The 15,638-nt window shown below is 43.8% G+C and overlaps 1 protein-coding gene across 1 annotated transcript in view; it reads left to right on the top strand.

Moving 5' to 3' along the window:
• Positions 1 to 474: 474 nt before the first annotated feature.
• The window catches only part of LOC137593971 (synaptotagmin-9-like), a 25,804-nt gene continuing 10,640 nt past the window's right edge, over positions 475 to 15,638 (top strand). The window contains exons 1-4 of the mRNA XM_068313122.1: positions 475 to 1,076; positions 11,235 to 11,410; positions 11,542 to 11,759; positions 11,963 to 12,503. Coding sequence (XP_068169223.1) covers positions 929 to 1,076; positions 11,235 to 11,410; positions 11,542 to 11,759; positions 11,963 to 12,503 — 1,083 coding nt within the window. The 5' untranslated portion in view covers positions 475 to 928. The remainder of the gene's footprint in view (positions 1,077 to 11,234; positions 11,411 to 11,541; positions 11,760 to 11,962; positions 12,504 to 15,638) is intronic.

Here is a 15,638-nt window from a genome sequence, read left to right as displayed (position 1 = left end):
AAGAGGAAACACCAGACGAGCGACCTGCACACAATCAATACACAAAATATGATTTCCTGTTGGCTGCAACGCAAAGAGAAAATTAGTTTCCCCAAACTAAACAAATCGGATGCATCTGTAGGTCTTTTCTGGGCTTGATCTCATCATCACGGATGGATGGAATAATTAAAAAATACACAACAATATAGGAGTAGAATGACGTCATTAGTCCTGGAATTCTGCTGAGAGGAACTTTAATTCCAACGCTGAGGGACATCATGGCATTTTTAGAAGGTGTGCAGGAGTTTTTCTTCCGATGACATCTCTGCCCGGGTAGCAGGGTGATGGTGATGGTGATGGGGGCGGAGGTGGTGGTGGTGGTAGTGGGGGGGGGGGGGTGATGGAGGCAGAGCTTCCTCTCTGTCTCTGTGCATCCCAGCGCAACGAGAAATAATTAAGCGCAGTGAAAGCCGAGCATTCATTCGGAGACCTTGACTGGAGCTGCTGAAGCCTGGAGGCTGGGCAGTGATTCAGCACCAACGGAGGAGCGGAGGGAAGAACGAGGAGTACCGGAGAAAGAGAAAAGAACGGAAAGAATAGCGGGAACAGCAACACGACCGGGAGGAGGAGGGCAGGAGTTGCGCGCCGCGCTGGAATCATTGTTTCACTGCTCAACGATCAAATTGCGCGAAAAGAGAATTCTTTTTTAACCAATGAAAACTTCTAATCCCTCATCTAGAACCAGCAGCATCTACTCCAACATCACCTGAACTCCTGGAAATTCGGATTTTACCGGATTTGGCGGATGCGTCGTGCGCACCGGACCTCTCCAAGGGTGTAACCGCGGCGCTTTTCGTGCGTCTTTGCGCTGCTGAGACGCCGTGCGCTGAACGGAGCCGGTGGAGGACCAGCCGGAGTGGCCGACCAGTCAGAAGGATGCTGGTGGGCAATGCCTGCAGAAAGAGAGGATGAGATTTGTCGAAAGGCGCTGGAACTGCTGTCCGACCTGTGCTCCAAGGGGGAGGTGCAGGACGACAACTGCCTGGATTTCATTTACTACTTCAGGGACTTGGCCAGACCGCGTTACACGGACTCAGGTCAGGATCAGGATTATTTAAACTAGGCTGGAAATCAGAGTTGATTTTAACTTGCGCTCCAAAAGCTACTGCAAATTCGATTCTGTTTCTATAAAACTTCCAAAACTCTCGGTGTTACTTCTGCATGTAGATAAATTATTTCCACATTTTTAGTTTCCTTTTAAAGCAAAGGAATCACTTTTCTCTACAGATTCAATTCGTTCCCAGTTTATTCAGTGATTTGTGAACTTGTTGCTCGCATCCATTAGTACCAGCAGAATCTGAGAAGCACTTCACTTTTAAGTGTGTGTGTTTATTTGCGAGTCCACCACAGCATCCATTAGCCTCCTGCAACAGACTGGAGTGTGTGAGTGTTGGTTGGGGCTTCTCCTCTTCATCGGGCAGGACGGAGAGAAAAAGCCCCACCCGATGTTCCCCTACTGTTCCAGGCACTTTACAGACGAGGGTCTGGCAATACAAAGAAAACCAGAGATGTAATCCACTTACAGAGACACTCCTCTGATCATTCAGGAGCTGCTTTACTCAAACTCACTTCAGAGAAGTCCTGGTGTCATGAAAAACTTTTTTTTTATTTTTAAAAAAAGCTGCTTCTCCACCATAAAAACATGTTTTTATAGTTAGAATGGATATTTTACTGCTCATAATACCCCAGAGGGCAGTTAGAGATGTTCCTGCATTCAGGATCATTATTTTTAGTGGCGTGTTTCCACTTATTCATGACGAATGTTCGGTAAAGTATGTGCATACATCAGACATGTGTGCTATTAAATGATATTTTCCCATGCATATGTGATATGTATTATGCATGTGGGTAGATTAAGCATGTTTGTATGTTTATTTCTCTCTTCCTGTGCAGGTTTGTGTGTGTGCGTTTATGTGTGTGTGTGTGCGTGTGTGTTTACATGTATGTTGGTTTTTGTCTGTGGCTCGCTGCCTTAAACATATTACAATCCATCATTAAACATGTATGATGAAGAGGAAGTTCAAGCTACCATAGCGGTTCCCCTGAGGAGCTGTGACCCACTTCTTCTTGTGTTAGACTGCTATACAGACACACACACACATGCACACACACACACACACACACACACACACACACACACACACACACACACACACACACACACACACACACACACACACACACACACGCACACACACACATTGTGGAGGGGAACTGGAGCGACTGCTCTCTGATAAGTTTGTGGACTTTCATCCGGTTTGAAACATCCAAACAGGATCAATCGTTTTGTGTTTCGCGTGCGATAAAAATCTGCACCAGTGCGTCACTCCAGGGAAATCTTTTCACATTTTTATTGAGTGTAGAATTAAGATTTTAGATGCTTCTTGTCCAGCTGCACATTGACTTCGACGCGCGATGCACGGAGGCCCGAAGCACAGCTGGTCCGTTATTCATTTATGCCCTCGCCCGTTTGTGCGTGAATCGATACGTCCATTTTAAACGGGGGCTCCGTCGATGCTAACGTACTTCCATGTGCCGTTTGAGTTGGGGAAACCAACACTGTAAAGTTTTGACAGCAGTAAAAAAAAAAAAAAATGGCGACAGCAATGTAGGGAGTTCACGTGAAAGGAGCTAAGAAGCTAACAAGGAAGAAAGATAGCTGGGAAAGGAGCCGATAAAGATGTGCCCGAATATAGATCACAACATGTGCAAGGAGGAGTTTCCAATCTTTTGTTGTGTTCATGCATATTTGACTAGCTTAGCATGAATGCTACTTTGTCCCCAGTGATTTCCAGTGGTACCGGTCCATTCTAGCCATTCTTTCCCACCAGGAATCTCTTTGAATTGTGAATCTTTACTTATTGAATATGATGTAAACTCTCCGCTGCCCTCTAGTGGCCACAGGAGTTCCGGCAGCCTCTCCGAGCACGAGGCATCGATTAACTTTCGTTAACTTTGCCGGAATGAAGAGAGTGTTCGCGTCAATCACGAGGCCGTCTCTCTGCACGACCCGTCTCACAAATCATCTTCCGCTAATGCACAAATAATAAGTTTAGGAAAAAACATCGTCTCTCTCCAGAGAATAAAGCCCCTCAAATGTTTTATCATAAGCATCAAGTAGCAGCAGCGCACAAAACTCCACACAAGTTTCCAATTGCACAAAAAAACATCCTCTCCTATAGCCGTCTTTACTTTTGCCTGTTTGATGGAAGGCCCCGTCATGTGACTACGTTTGCAAATGTTGCCGTAACTCTATTTTTGAACGCACCTGCTGCAGCCGCTGGATGGATGACGCCGCCATAAAACACACAGTGTGTGTTCTTCATCACGGGACACACACTTTTCACATGCTTTCACTCCGCTCTCACGTGTTTTCACGAGTTTTTTCTCTTTCCGCTTCCTCCCAACTGAAAGCAAAGTGAGCGACGCTGACGTTATGCAGACTGACAGGTGTCTTGTGGTTCGGGCGTTTATGTCATCCTCTATTAACTCATCATCGCCCAAATGTTGACGCAGCGCTTTAATAGATATTTATGAGGCGTGTTTGTGTTATTAGATCAGGAATCAGTTGCGATTCTTGACTGACAGAATCCGGAGGAAAGGTGTGCCGTTGGGATTACTTTGCATCAGGAAGAGGGAAGGATTTCCAGAAATGCAGACCGACTTCCAGTAATGAGTATGGAGGGGTGGGTGAAGTGGGGGTGCGTTCACGAGTGTGAATGCACCATTGAACATGTGAAATCGACACCTCCGCCCCGCCCGTCTCGCCCTTTCAGGCTGAAACGTTTAGGTGACATCGCCCGACGGCGTCGTCAGGAATGCAGTCGGTTTCACCCACCACCCCACCCCAACCCCCCCATTTTAATACCTGCCGGGCATCTCATCCGTCCGGATGTTAAAATGCAGGCAGCGCTTTCTTTCCTCTGCCCCCACCCCCCACCCCACCCCCAATGAGGGATTGATGAAATGTTGGGGAATAGCCGAGGTTTTATTACAAACTTCATTGCATTTTCAAGGTGTTGTTGCCAGGCAACATAACACTGCATATTTGGTTTGGATAAGTTTGAGCCTCGGGGGGGTTTTATTGAACGAGCTCGATGAAGTTAATGGCCCTCATCTGGAGTGAAATCCTCCGATCCACTGCGGCGATCCCTCTCTAAGTCCATCCATCCGGCGATGATCCCTCCTCTCCACACTCAGGGCTTTAGAGTCATTTCCAGGACATTATCCTCCGGCTTCGCCGCAGACACATACTCCCACGACCTTTCACCCCAGCTATTGTCTCTTATTGACCTGCTGCTGACTTGGCTGCTGCAGGCTATTGAACTCCACTCCGGCCCGGCTCCCTGGAGGAAGAACCGGTCCATCCAAGGGTTTAATGAGAGGCCTGTGGCCAAAGACTCTCGCTGGCTCCAGGAAGCATCAGAGAGGAAGCTGGTGAAGATAAGTCAGGATTATACCTCCTGTGGTCGATAATTAACCTGGTCAGCATCTGGTTTTAAAGGAGTGCCATCCAGAAATGCAGATTTGTCATGTTTTCACCTCGAGGATTTCCTCATAGGACGCCATTAAGATCTGCAACCACTCCAGCTGCAGCGGTTTCTTCTTAGCAAGCTGTCAAGCTCACCGCACAACGCTAAGGCTAATGGTGTAGCACTAGTATGCTAACATGACACTTTTCATAATAAATTCAAATGATAATTTATGCAAATTGGAATATCAGACAGTTTGTAAAGTAACCTTTAACCCTTCAAAGTCAAGCATCATATTTGATTCACTCAGCCTTTCAGGATTTTAATCTTTCTACATAAAAAATTTCACATTTCTTTTCCCAAAAAACCTGATATATACAATCAGACGCATGCATCTGCATTTTACATGTGAAAAAATTCTCATTTGAGCCTTAATTATACAAATTAAAGATCATATATATGTATATATATATTTACAAATATATATTAAATGTTCCATTAGACTTTATTTTTCAAAAATTTGATTTTTCTGGCAATTATGTTATGGTTCGGGCTTTAAAGGGTGACACAGATTTTGACCTGATTGCGATAAACAACCTGGTGAGATGAGTACTTATAGGATTTGATGAAGATCGTTTTAGCTGCGGAGATATTTTAGATATACATGAACGTGATTGGTTGTGATAGGCTCCACCCCCGCAAACCTACACAGGATCAGCTGCTCCAAAAATTTGAATGAAAGTGATTCACTGTCACAAATAGAAACGCAAAGCTTGAGAGTGGGATGGAGAGGCAGCGATTGATGTTCCACCTTTGCTTTGACGATGACTTTTGTGGCAGCAGAATGGATTAATTGCTGGTTATTATGTGTGTAGGTGTGTTGGGTAGTAAAGAGGGACGCGCTGGCATCGCCGCATGAAAAACATACTCCGTGTTTTGTGTCCTTGACATGCGTGTGTCAGTGACTCGGTGACTAAACAGTGAAAGCGATGTTTCTATAATGAACCTTCATCACCTCTAATGCCTGAAACCGCAGAGATGATACGGCGACGGAAATATCAAAAATAAAACTGTTAATTGAAGAGGCTGGCAGGACTGTAGGCCCACCTGTGGGCGCTTCTCAGGTTGATGGAGTCAATGATGAGAAAGAGATGGAACGTACAGGGACTGCAGCAAGGTGCAAGGAGATCCAGGAAGTACGATGACTGGGGTATCAGGAGCTCCAGGAAGTACCAGGAACAGGGTACGAGGACTAAGGTATCAGGAGACTGTGGAAGTACCAGGAGATCCAGGAGGTACCAGGACTAAGGTGTCTGGAGATTGTGGAAATACTAGGACTAGGATACCAAGAGATCCAGGAAGTTCCAGGAGGTACCAGGACTAGAGTACCAGGAGATCCAGGAAGTACCCTGACTAACTAGCGATGGTCTAACGGTAAGACCATGAGCCATAGGTGGAGGAGTCTGTGTAGGTTCTCAGTTATCCTGATCATGGTTATCCGAAGCTGTTTCAGTCAATCCAACGGACTTAAAGAAAGTTCTTGAAGACGTTTCGTCTCTCATCCAAGAGACGTCTTCAGTTCTGAACTGAAGAAGTTCAGAACTGAAAATCAAAACAACTGCTTCAGTTAAGAACTGAACTGAAAAAGTCTATTGGATGAGAGACGAAATGTCTTCAAGAACTTTCTTAAAGTCCAGTTGAATGACTTCAACAGCTTTGGATAGGTGGGGGAGAAGCAATGCAGACCCCTGGTGGTCCAGATGTGTTCTAGGGATGTGGAACATCCCCATCCTGGTCCAGAAGGTGGAGATGGACCTCCTAGGTATATTGGGGTCACCTGTATACATGGTGCCAGGTCTGGCACCAAACTTCCCTAGGGTTCTGGGCATACTCATGAGGTTGGAGTGCTTTGCTTAGACCTACAGGAGAGGTCTCAGCCTTCTTCAAGTCAATGTAGCGCCTCAGAAGGATCACAGCCTGGGGGGTGGTATAGAGCTAAAGGGACTTGACCCTATCCTGCTTCTTTCCTTATTTGATTGCAGCTCTTACTGAAGCTGCGTTGTCATGGTGCTCGTAACTCAGGGTGTAGATCTGTTTCCAGGTTATTGACCTGACTCACATCTGCAGGATTGAATTCTGCCTCATTCAGCCTTCCTCCACTGGCGACCGGGAACCTAGTTGTGGATTGATTTTAGCGATCCATTTCATTCCAGACCCTAATCTCTGTTTACGTCTTTTAACCCCTTGTAAGCTTCCTCCTCTCCACAGTGCGTTCTCCATGTCAGCCTGTCTTCTTCATCCTCCTCTCTAACACTAACTGCCCTCATGTCTTCCTCACTTCATCCATCCACCTTATCTTCGGTCTTCCTCTAGTCCTCTTTCCTGGTAGCTCCATCCACATCACCGTTTCACCAACATCCTCACCATCTCTCCTCTAGACTAATCCAAACCATCAGAGTCTGCTCTCTCTAAATTTGTCTCCAGAACATCTCACCTTGGCTGTTTCTCTGATCAACTCATTTCTGATCCCATCCAACCTGGTCACTCCTAGAGAACCTCAATATCTTCATTTCCTACACCGCCAGCTCGGCCTGTAGGCAGTCGACCATACTGAATCTTTTAAATGGTCGATATTTAGTCTTCGCATCATCATGAAAAGTTCAGTATACATTTTTTATCTTGATTATTGGACACAAGAAATATAAAATAAGTAAGAGACTAAGTAAGTCTTCATCCTTCCTTTAATTTGTCCATTAAATGGATTGAATTCATCAAGCCCACATCGACATTTACAGTTAGGAGCAAAATATCTGAAAAGATATTGGAGAGATTTTTTATATAACTTTTATGCTCATGTTTTTCCTCCCAGGGTTCAGACTTCGTTGCTATGAATTAAAAATTGCTTTTGCTGTTTTCATTCTTGATTTTTTTTCTTTTTTAACCTTTTAGATTTTCAGTATCTACCCTGGAGCGTTCAGGAGTTCAGCCGTCTGTTGGAGCTTTTAGGATTTAAAAATACACATTTTAATTTGACTGAGCATAAAGGTGGTTTCATTCTAAGCTGGTTTAAATGAGGGTTAAACACATCTAATCTTGTAGACACAGAACACAGGAGGGAAATCACACACGCAAGAAGTACAGACACACAAACACACACACACACACTTGAAGAGGCTAATGAATAAATCCTTAGCGCTGCTTCCAAACTGTCCCAACCCTGCAACACAGCATTAAAGTAATGACATCTCAAGACACATGCTAAATTAAACACACAACTGGCAAGGAAATGGAGGCGTCACATGATTCTCGCGGCTCTCTTCCTGTTTCAGCCGCTGCCAAACGAAAGGGTCGATGTAAAAATAATCGTCAACCTCAAGCGATGTCGATTTGCACAACCCCTCATCAAAGTGGGGGATTTAATCCAAATCAATAAAAGCAGCCATCTGTGTCTCTGCTCGCTTTGGGCCTCTTAAGCTTGATTCAAAAACGCCTCTTCCAGGGCTTCAATCAGGAAAATCCATTTGTAATGTCTGACAAATTCAGTGTCTGATCCCTGCCACTGATGTGCTTCCTGGTTGTTGGTTGAGCCGCTTCAAAGCTGAGAATGTGCATCTTTTTTGGTGTTTTCTCTTCTATATTGTGGAAATTCAGCAACAGCGTTCGCAAACCTTGTTTACATGTCAGCCATAAAACTCCAACTTAAAGATTGCTGCAGAATAGTTTTCCGAATGCTGCATCTGAACGTGTTTTTTTGCACTAAAAGCTGACGCACATTAGCATCTGTGGAGCTGCGACACAAGACTGGGATAAAGCATCTCAACAAGTTCTGGTCTTGTTGGGTCTGAAACCCACGACAGGCTCATGGGTGCTAACAGGTGAGCTAATGTAGCGCAAGCTGCTGCAAAACATGCTCGACAAATGAGTTTAGATTCTATTTCCAAGCGGGTGACCCTGTTGAACTTGAATTGAAAATCTCTCCGGTGTTTGATTGATGCTAAATGTCGAAATTTAAGCTCTTGTATCGCATTTTCAAATCAATTAATGGAAACCTTGTTCTGCGTCAATTATTTATTTGCCGTCCAGAGAGCATTTATACAGCAGAATGAAAAGCTTGTTCAGTTCATTAATTCTCTTGCGGTGTCTGAAGGACTGATGCCCTTAGAAATCTACAGCCTTTAAGGGACAACCAGCGCTGTTTTCAACGGTCCACATGTCTGTCTCGCTACACTCCGCTCAATATCTGAACATATAAAAGACGAGAATTCTATGGCTTGACTTGTCTCCCTTGTTTATTTCTAAGCAGACGATGCACGGATGTCCAAAACAGACAGAATAATGACTCCAAGTTCTCATGCAGTCTCCTAAAATTATCATAAGAACCTCCAGGCTGCCAAATAATGCATCGACACTGTCGCTTTATTTCAGGATAATGACTTTGGGCTCTCTAAATATTTCCTGATAAATGTAAAAAAACAACAACCCACACTTTGTGAATTCAACAAATTCCAAAACCCAGTAATCACACTTCAAAATACGAGTTTAATAGCAATCACAGTGGTTTTATTCCGTACTTGATCACTACTGAATGAGGCTGAGGCCTCGCCTCCTTTAGAAGAAAGCAAACTCCAAACTCTTGATCCTTATTTCAATCAGAGGATTTAATTTGCAGCTGCATGAAAACTCCTTCTGTACTTTTAGCCCTGAAACCTGATTAAAAAGTTTCTGACAGGTTGTTTTCCATTCAGTCAACTATGAATTAAAGTAGCTTGATTAGACAAGACGCGTCTGATAAAGGTCTGTTACAAAGTCAGTAAAGGTTTCACCGCTGCTGTTTTGAAGGCATTGGAAATAATTCCACCTACGAAGGACGTGTCAGTGATATATCTGAAAAAGTTAAAAACCCCATTAATGCTGATTTAAAATGTATTCTGCGGAAAGAGTCAAGGCAACAGGTAGAGGATTGCTTTGTTTTGTCGTTGCACTTTAACTCCCAGTTCAGGGTCTTTCTCTTAAATCAGCGTTTCTGTATGAATGGCAGATCATCTGACCCAAATCATATTTAACAAGGGTAATAGAACCAGTACCTTAAAAGTAACTACAACCAGAAATGACTGTTAATCATGCAAAAATGTTGGAAAAAAATTAATTCTGAGAAGTCTCTTAGTTTTTTCCTGACCTTTAAATATGAACATTCATTATAATTTCTTCTCGAATAGAAGCCAAACAATTTCTGATGGACATATAATCGTCCCTTTATTTGTCCCAAAAATGCCAAACTATAAATCATGGAGGAAACTTACTGCTTTATTGGCCATTTAGATTTTATGTAAGCTTCTACCAGTCACTCCTTCATGCATATTCAAGCGACCTCACCACAGATAATTACACCAATCAGAACCTCTAACATTTTTAAAAAATGATAATTGCAGACTTCCTTTATTGACGAATGAGCGTATTGATTATCAGCTCTCTTGCATCTACTTAGCCGTTCCAGCTGTACAGCTTCCAGGCCTTGATTGCAGAGAGACCCTGTTGGCTCAGAAAAGACTCCAACGAGGTGTTTGAAAGAAGCCGCCGGGTCGTCTGAGCTTCAAAAGGGACGAACCTAGGAGACGAGACGAGACGAGACGAGAGGCATAGGTCGGCTTTCTAACTCCAATCTCAGAAGTTTCAAAGCTGTCTTGAAAGAAAAGTTTGGCTTCTGACCAAAAACCCAAAATGAACTAGAAATGTAAAGCCTAATTATTCCCAGGGGGTGACCTGGTCCGAGTCGTATTATCCACACAGAAAAGCTGAATACTTGACTGTAGAGTATTTTTGTTTTTGCATGAAACCGATGCATCATCTTTTTGGCACATTAGAACCAGGGTACGGTGGAACAATCTGCAGGATCTCTGCGGGTGCCAGCTGAGAAGGCGAGCCAGCGCCACTGTGTCGAGTAACACTCGCTCTGCTTTGTGTTGGTCCCAGCTGGTGCTCTGCCCTACCTGCATCATTTCACAAACCTTAGCGCTGACTGTGCTCTAATTATTTGCTTACATTGAACACAAAGCTTTGCAACGTATTCAGGCTTTGAGTATTTGACCAATACTACCCTTTTATTAAAATATGACACCGCGTCAGGATGTTTTCCTTCAAAAACAATAAACCAAGATACAGAGAAGCAAATCTTACACAATTATACTCAACTGGGTAGTATTTAAGCTTTTTTTTTTTTTTTTTACCAATTTTTGGGTTTCATTTCACGTTTACATCCATTTATCTTAAGATGGTTGAGATCAGAACAGAGCTAGCCACATTTTTTGCCAACAGTTTCTGTTAAAGCTAATATTTAATTTCTGTTTTTACCTTGTCCCGTAATCCCTACGCAATAAATAAAAAAATAACTAGATTAACAAGCAGTTACATTATTCTTTGATTGTCTTTATTTTGGACACCATGTGCTGGAATCTATTTTAAAAATGAAATACTTATTATTTGGGGCGTCACCTCTGGCTACCATCAAACCACTACCTTTTAGCACCTCATCGTCATCAATTATTAAATCCTACATTTTCTTTCTTCAATTTTGGCCTCCAATGATGGATTGTAATATTTTTCTTGCTCATTTAGCAATCTGAACAAACGCCGTCTGTCCTCCCTTGGGAGCCAAGTGTGCTGAGCCAGCATCTTTCTGTGGCGAAGCTGTGTTTACTGTTTCGTCTTCCTCTCGTCCATCTCTAGATGTCTCCGTGAGCCTGTTGTCCCTGTTGGTCACCACTTGTGGTCTGGCTCTCTTCAGCGTCTCCCTTTTCGTGTCATGGAAGTTGTGCTGGGTGCCGCTGAGTGGCCGTTTCCTCCCAGACGTCCTGAAGGGGGCGCACTTCCTGGGAGGAGACGAACAGCCTGTCCTAATCGAGGTAAAAGAGTGAAAGTAATGAATAAAAATGAACGGCTTTAATGAGGCGCGGCGTCGCCGCTGCTAAAAAATGCATCCGTTCCTCCGTCGCCATCAAGCCTTTCCAGAAATGCGATGTGTCTGCTTGTGCAGGTGGATGGGGAGGAAAGGGAGTACAGCGAGGACGGCTGTGTGAAGGAGCCTTCGGGGCCCCTCCCGGCTGTGGCTGTCCCAGAGTCAGCCCTGAAGATAAGCCACACATCACCTGACATCCCTCTGGAGACCCAAACCAAGGTGGAGAAGAACCAGGTCCACACTCTGGCCAGGGACCGAGTCCAGAGACAGATCACCGAGCCCACCTCCTCTGTACGGTCAGTTCACGCCAATCCATCAAAGTACCGATCAATCGTTTGGTGTTGGTGAGTCACACGTGACCCTGATTGCGTGGAGGTACATTGTCGACACAAATGTGGAGCTAATGGTTTTAGTTGTTGCCTTATAGTCCAAAAAAACGAGACAAGGAACATTGTTGATGAAAGCGTTGGTCTAATCTGATGAAACCGTTGTTCTATAGGCACAACTCCATCCGTCGTCAGCTGAACTTGTCCAATCCGGACTTCAACCCTGCTCAGTTTCAGCGCCAGGAGTCTCTGTCGGGTTTGGGCCGAATCAAACCAGAACTCTACAAGCAGCGCTCCGTGGACGCCGAAGACGGCCGGCGCTCCGACAGCTGCGGACGCCTCAATTTCGTGCTGAAGTTTGACTTTGACCTTGAGCAGCTGATCGTGAAGATCCACAAAGCCCACGACCTCCCTGCCAAGGACTTCTCAGGAACCTCCGATCCTTACGTCAAGATCTACCTACTGCCTGACCGCAAAACCAAGCACCAGACCAAGGTGCACCGCAAGACACTGAACCCGGTGTTCGACGAGGTCTTTCTCTTTCCTGTTGCGTACGCGGAGCTACCCAGTCGCAAGCTGCACTTCAGCGTCTACGACTTCGACAGGTTTTCCCGCCACGATTTGATCGGCCAAGTGGTGGTAGACAACTTCCTTGATCTCGCCGACTTCCCGCGGGAGACAAAGCTCTGTCGGGACATCCAATACGTCACCTCGGTGAGATACCAATTTATCTTCTTCCTTTATTTGCATCACATTACTCGGTATAACTTAGAATTTTGCAATTATTGGTACTAAAGGAAGGTTATACAAAAAAGACAACCAACCAGAAAGTTGATGCATGTTTACCCTGTAAAAACCTGTGACTGCGGCAGCTGAGAGAAGATATATTAATGGGTGCATCTAAATTTCCCCACCGAGTGGAAATCATCTGTGGTTTCAAGAGACAGAGACATAGAAATATACTTAGACACAGTTAATGTTTAATGAAAGCAGCAGGAACCACTTGGGGATAGTGACCCAGATCTACACTGACACCAGGCTGGGGTTGGTTTTGCAGCGACACCATCGATTTTACATTATTCACTTAAAAAAATCAGCAGTGTTGGTCGACTGAGAGACCAACATGGAAGTTTGATCCCACTGTTGGGGAATTCCTTGTTTTATGTAGAGACTTCTCCGTTTGGGAGAGAAGCTCTTGTCTTGGTTACGGCTAATAAGGACTTTCCAGAAAGGGCTTGACTGGAATCCGATTCCAGTCGATGATGCTGTCGATCTGTCAGATAGCCTTAAGAGGCTTCTTCTCAGGCAGGTTTAGTCTCACACTCTTTTTTTTTTTTTTAATCGTTTATTTATATATGAGTAAGTCTTGGTGAAAAAGTCTATTTTCATTGCCTTTAAATAGGATGATTAACATCTAATCCATGAATTCAGTGCCACTGAAAAGAGACAGCATGTGTCTATTTCTGCAATTAGAAAATGTTCGCTCAAAAAAAAAAAAAAAAAAAAAAATAAGGCAAGCAAATCCATCCGGGAATGTGTTTAGAAGCGACAACGGAGTCGATGGCGCGGCTTCAAATGTCTTCACCAACAAAAGGACGTTGAAGAGGAATCGTGAGTCTTCCTCTGCATCACTCACAGTCATTAGAGGCTTTGGTATTCTGTTGTGTGTCTCTGAAGCACTTTTGGGATGATTATTTTGTATCTGTCATTTCCGTCGAGCTCTCGCTGTGCTCCTCTTGATGATCATAATGAACCATTACGCCCACCGAGAACAAGAGATATTTCCACTTTCAGTTGTCTGTGTGTGTGTGTGTGTGTGTGTGTGTGTGTGTGTGTGTGTATGTCTGGGTTTTGCACTAATTTGCTATCTTGTTGTGTGTTTATTGCTCGACCATTAAAAAAAAAAAAGTCATTCCCTTATATCTATAATCCTTTTATCATAAGATATTCCTCAATAAAATAAAACCTTTAGAAAGAACAGATCCTCATGAGTCAAGGGCGAGGAAACGACTCCGCTGATTATGTGGCTGCAATTAAATTAAGATAAAACTATAAAACAAGGCCAGCGCTCTGGACTGCTAATTTAGTTGATGTTTTCATGGTTTCACTTTGTTGTACTATTTGGATGGAAGAAAGAAAAATCAGCTATATTTGTCCTTGTTAAAAGAATTGTGGCCTCGTTGCAGTCAGGTTTATTAATCCCTGATGCTACAGAAGCTAACTGTATGTAAAACATGTGGAACGTGCATCAAATGTATGCAAACTACCTGTGCATATGGATCAAAGGTAGTCTCTGTAGGTATGAACCGTGGTTTAATGATTTTATTCAGAAGACTCTGGTGTTAATGCTTCATTTTTTTAAAAAATGTTCAGCGTTTGAATGTGCTCAATAACAACATACCCATGCTTGGTATGTTTATCTTCAGCACAACTTCTGCTATATGAAGAGATGAAGAGTTTTTATTTCCATATAACTTACTGTATTGACATATTAGGGCAAAATAGACACACACAGTCAAATTAAAAAATGGAAAAATTGTATTTTATTGCAGATAAAAACCAAAAACATGCTCATCAATTTGACTTTGAACTCAAAAGAGTTTGCCATAGGCTTCTAACATAGCTATATGTTAACTATATGAGTTTTTCAAAATGAGACACAGCGCAACGTGAAATGCACAAATTGCGAGACATGTTTGCATCACGTGACAAAATGCGTGAATCGCGAGACTTGTTCGAATTACGTGAATAAATGCATCCCCCACTTGTACGATGGCGCCTACAAGGACAGAAACACGGCGTCTGCCGTCTGCCGATAAGCATCCGTTTGAACCGCTTTTTTTAGATCAAATGTAAACGACCATATCTCCGGTTTTCCAGGGTTAGTCGGCTCCGAATGAAAACCGGAACACAGTTTCACATCTATACTGTCAAGTACTGTCAAATGGTTTAAAAACATCATGTGATCTGATCACGGGGGCGTGATCATAGGGTTAAACAACCTGTAAGAGCATGGGAAAAGGTAATACAGACAGGAGGTGGTTTAATATCAGTGTGCGCAGGGTGTCCTTTAGGGGTTCCAGTTGGTCCCCAGTTAAACCAGTTTGGGCCTGTATGGCTCCATTTGGTCTTGTGTGTGTATGGAAGGGGGGGATTGTTTATCCGGCTCCAGCTCACCGATAGCTGGAGCTGGATAAAAGTTTCACTGGGAATGTAAATATGAAAACGCCAGTAATGGAAATTAGCCGTCCTGCTATCAGCTACAGCATCACAATATCCGCCGTCGCCTCCGACTGATTCCTTATAATGAGATTATTAATCATGTTGCCGTGGATGTATGCATGAGATTTTTTAGCTGTGAAAGGTGAACCAAATTTGCATCAGAGGTTTATTAATAAAAGGACTTTTTCAGGGCGCGCCGGTAGCGAACGGGCAAACTGAACCCTGTTTTTTGGGGGTTCTTTGAAGCCGATGCCGACAACACAGCTGCTCCTCATCAAGTCGTCCAGTTCAAAGGCGGCGAATGTTCGTTAGCGAGGTCAGCGCCGCACCGGTTCTGACCCGTTCCTGCATCGCCGACTAAAGCCAAGCCAACACCCCGTGGGATGTTATTCCCACCTCCAAACACACAAACACGCCATTCTGGTGGGTTCATGTTGAGCGTTTTAGAGCTTCTAACGTCGTTAAACGGAGTCGACGTTGGAACTTTGTCTCCATTCAAAGAAAATCAAATCAAAAAGATCAAATAAATTCAATCAGTTTTCACAAATACAACAAATTCATCCCCAGAAATCCAGATGTCAGACCAGATTTATTCGACCCGGATTTGTTTCCTCGCTCTCCATCACA

Source organism: Antennarius striatus, chromosome 4 (assembly GCF_040054535.1).
Source record: "Antennarius striatus isolate MH-2024 chromosome 4, ASM4005453v1, whole genome shotgun sequence".
Lineage (NCBI taxonomy): Eukaryota > Metazoa > Chordata > Actinopteri > Lophiiformes > Antennariidae > Antennarius > Antennarius striatus.
The sequence above is the reverse complement of the archived record's forward strand: the minus strand, read 5'-3'. Positions and strand labels throughout refer to the sequence as shown.